At 37.8% G+C, this 4,034-nt stretch overlaps 1 protein-coding gene across 1 annotated transcript; it reads left to right on the top strand.

Annotated features, from left to right (window-relative positions):
* The first annotated feature begins 1,321 nt into the window (after positions 1–1,321).
* On the top strand, positions 1,322–3,791 carry LOC102227005 (peripheral myelin protein 22-like). The gene is made up of 5 exons (XM_005801468.2): positions 1,322–1,450; positions 2,194–2,284; positions 2,423–2,516; positions 2,605–2,745; positions 2,869–3,791. Exons 2-5 carry the CDS (start codon positions 2,207–2,209, stop codon positions 3,018–3,020), a joined length of 465 nt encoding a protein of 154 aa, XP_005801525.1. The 5' UTR covers positions 1,322–1,450; positions 2,194–2,206; the 3' UTR covers positions 3,021–3,791.
* The last annotated feature ends 243 nt before the right edge of the window (positions 3,792–4,034 follow it).

Below are 4,034 nucleotides of genomic sequence, written 5' to 3'. Positions count from 1 at the left end.
ATAAATAAATTAAGTGAGCTTAAAAAAAACCTATTTTCTACATAAAAGCAGGTCACCTGATTTCATGGGTTCTCTTAAGAACTGACTTTAGAGATGGCAATTATATGAAACTACTAGGATTGACAAAAATAAGTGAGTTTCAATGTAATTTGTTTTGAATTTTTAAACATTTCCATTCAGTCTGAAGAAGTCTTCCCTCAAAGAAAGCTATGGAAATGAACACAGATAATATCAGACAGAGGGATATTTCCACCTAGAAGGAGTTCAACCTTACATAATTGGGGAAAAATACAGAGCTCCACAAGCTGATGGCTGCTAGAATATATAGTTAGTGTTTTACCGTCAAACCTGGCCATTTCAGACTGTGCTGGTCCTTTTCACTTGTTTGCTTTTTATGGTTGCTAAATTTTCTGGAAACAAATGCAAGTCACAGAATTCTTGTGAACTTTGCTGCATTTGGACAGACTACAAGTAAGTGCCGCTGACGAAAAAATATTAGTGCAAAAGCTGTTCAAAACAAAAATAGTTGCTAAAGCACACAATCTAGTCTGAGCAACTCCCTGCTCTGTAACTGATGCTCTCTGTGAGGTTTCCAAACTTCAAGGAATTCAGAAGCTAGTTATTTCTGTGAGGCAAATTTCATCCAGTTAAATTATGATTTATCTGGATTGTAAAATAATCTGAAAAAGATTGTGACATTTTGTTTAATAAATGCCAAGCTATATTAAGCGTGACTATGACCGATTTTAAAGCTGTTGTGTTAGAATTTGGGTGGGATTGTCCTATTTTTGGTTGTACTCTAATGTTTCTTAGCTTTGAAACAAAAAGTTACCTTTCTGATAGGAAGACTGTAGACTTTTGAAAGCCATGTTTATTTATACAAACATAGCGTTATGCCAGTTTTATTGTTTCAAGTTAAACTGTTTTTATGAGTGCAATAAAAGGGAATGCACAATGAGACGCACAGTTTGTCAACAGCTAAAACAATGAGAGACAGGATTTGAGTTTTTCTAATGAGCTATAAAAGGATAAGAAAAACGAAGACTCAACATGCAACTTTATGAGGTGTGTCAGCCATGCAGAATGCAGAGTGCGCCTCTTTAAAATACTGAACCGACCAACGCCTCTTGCATTTCCAAGACTTTAGCAAGAAAACAAAATACTACAGGACACCCTGTACAGCCCTCCGAACTTCAGCTCAGCCCATATCATTCCGCGGGAATAAGAAAAAAAAGGGGGGGGGTTGGGGGTGTGGAGAGGAGCAGACCTCCGGTGACGTGCAGGGCCTGCAGGGCGGTGTTCTCAGACTGATTGGGCTGCATGAGACACATCTGGAATAGTAACTGCAGAGAGAGAGAGGCGAGAGGAGCAGACGCGCTGCGATTCTTTCCCAACTCTTCACTTCTCTTCTACACGCCCTTTTTCACTGAAAACGTCTGCTCTACCTTTTGTAAGTTGGATTTAAGTTTTGAAACTTTTTTTTACAGTCACTAAATGTATGTTATGTTTTTTTTTTTATTTCTCTTTGGTGTATGTGTATGCGTATTTATATGTTCATAAAGAAACATTTATATCACTTCATCAGGCTTCCTTGGACTTCAAAACCGCTTTGGATTTACTGTAATGATACAGAAATGATGTCGTCTGCTCAAATCTCCGTGGTTTACGTGTCTCGCCTGTCGTAGTTTTGACTTTTCATTCTTGAGAAAACAAAACAGAGAGGAACGAAGTTTACACATGGCGGCGGCGCTTACTGGAATATTTTCCCTCGCATGTGGGCTGAGTTTGACTGCTCGTAAAACAGACTGTCGATAAAAACCTTTTAAGCAGAGCTTTCTCATAAAGTTATTTTTGCTAGAAGGAACTATGAAAACATTGTTTATAAGACTGAGTAATTAAGTAATTTTCACATTTAAATAATTATGTGACTCAGCGTCTTGAATTGACATAAAGTGTTTTTAGATTCGTTTTATCTTGGTATTCTTTATTCATTAAGGAAAAAAAACTTTTAAAAAGTGTCTTTTTTCTCTTTTTCCTTTCAATGTAATGGGACACTTTCACATTGAGGTAAACATTGCGGTTGATCCAGAAGTGAGGAAATGCCTCCCCCTGGTGTAGAAATGAGTAAATCCTTGTGCTGAGCTGCTGAATGAATCGATGTTTATCTTACCCCTGTTTCTTATGCTTCTCCAGATCTGTATCCAATATGCTGTGCATTCTTTTGGGAGTGCTTGCTTTGCACCTCCTCGTTTTCATTCTCCTCATTGTGTCTACAGCATCCAGTGTAAGCAAAGTATTCTATTTAAGGCCGCAGCTGATTTATAGTCTGACAATTTGGTGTTGTAGTTTTTTGAAACAAGAATGACATGTTTGTGCTTATGACTGCTTGTCTTTTTTTGTTTGTTTTTTTGTTCTTTTTTAGCAATGGACTGTAGAAGCACGAGGACACACCGATCTTTGGTATAACTGCCACTCAGATACTCAAGGCTACCACTGTTCACAGGCCAGCAATGAAGGTTTGTGCACATTCCAGAATAACAAACCTGTTTTTGTTGTTGTTATAGATTATGAAGATTGAAAATTATTCTTGCTCCTTTTTCTTAGATTGGATCCAGGCTGTTCAAGCCCTCATGATCCTGGCTGTAGTCTTCTGCTTCGTCTCCCTGTTAGCTTTCGCTTATCAGCTGTTCAGACTGTTTAAGGGCGGACGCTTCTTCTTCACCTCCATCTTCCAGATCTTGGCGAGTGAGTATGACTTTATTACTGAGAGGGGTTACACCCTGAAAGGAAGTAGTCTGAGCTATGACATCATCTGCAACCCTCCTGATCTTTCTCTCTCTCATTTTGAAAAAATAAAATCTTCCACAGGTGTGTTTGTGATGTGCGCAGCGATTATCTACACCGTGATGAGACCGGATAGTGACAAAGACTATGGCTACTCTTACGTGCTGGCCTGGGTGGCGTTCCCTCTGAGTCTCATCAGTGGCCTCATTTATCTCATACTGAGGAAGAAGGATTGAGAGCAGAGAAGGCTGGGGGAGAAAAGAGAGTTTGGAAACTCGTCATCACAACATCGCACTGTGCCTACTGCACTCACAGACAATGAACTGACATCCAAGCAATACAGTTTTCCTATCAAATGTCGAAAGTATCACAGCAATCTGTTTTGTGGATTCCAACAACTGTTTTGGTGACAATCAATTTCTCAACATCCCAAAATAATCCACCGAGTGTGAAACGTTGAATAATCCTACCTTCCTTCAGTGTGAAGATGTAAATAGTGTCTGTGGTTTTTAGACATATTTATAACATTTTTTACATATTTTTTGTACATAGTGTTGTCGAGTTAACATTGTCATTTTCATTGATAGTGTGTCTCTTCCAAATCATGCAGCTGTACCAAAGAGATGTCGCTTCAGCTTCCAGTGTATCAAGCTCTGTCTTTTTTATTGTCTTACCTCCACTTAATGCCAAATGCTTTTAACATTGTGCCTTACTACCCTACTACAATATGTGTGTATGTATGAAAGGGGAAAAAAATGAAAAAAGTGTTAATAAAATCTTGCAAGTTTTTTTTTTTTTTAATTTGACATTTTACTTGATATTCCAAATAAAAATGTTTTAAATTTTGTTACATTAAAAATGGTGCTTTCTTTACTTACTATTTTTGACCCATGTATTCTTATTTGTGCTGCACTGTGTTTTTGCTTGTAATTTCTTTTGCCTAGCTAAACTGTAATTTCTCATTTTTTTGTATTTTTAATAACGTTTGAAATAAATGTTGCTCCTCAGTAAAGACTTAAGTTATTTCAGGTATGCTCAGAAGTTTACATCAATTCACTGTGGGCATGAATGTCATATGATAGGGAGTCGTCACCTGCATGTGTTCACTTGGCACCCCTGCTTCCTCCTGAGAACACTGAGCCTATTGAAGTGGGGTACAAATTACCCTCTAACCTTCTTCTTTTAGCTAAAGCTAAACTAATAGCTACCATTAGTTATGCCAAATTCATCTGAGAAATTTGAACAAGTTT

This window comes from Xiphophorus maculatus, chromosome 16 (assembly GCF_002775205.1).
Source record: "Xiphophorus maculatus strain JP 163 A chromosome 16, X_maculatus-5.0-male, whole genome shotgun sequence".
NCBI classification, from domain to species: domain Eukaryota; kingdom Metazoa; phylum Chordata; class Actinopteri; order Cyprinodontiformes; family Poeciliidae; genus Xiphophorus; species Xiphophorus maculatus.
The sequence above is the reverse complement of the archived record's forward strand: the minus strand, read 5'-3'. Positions and strand labels throughout refer to the sequence as shown.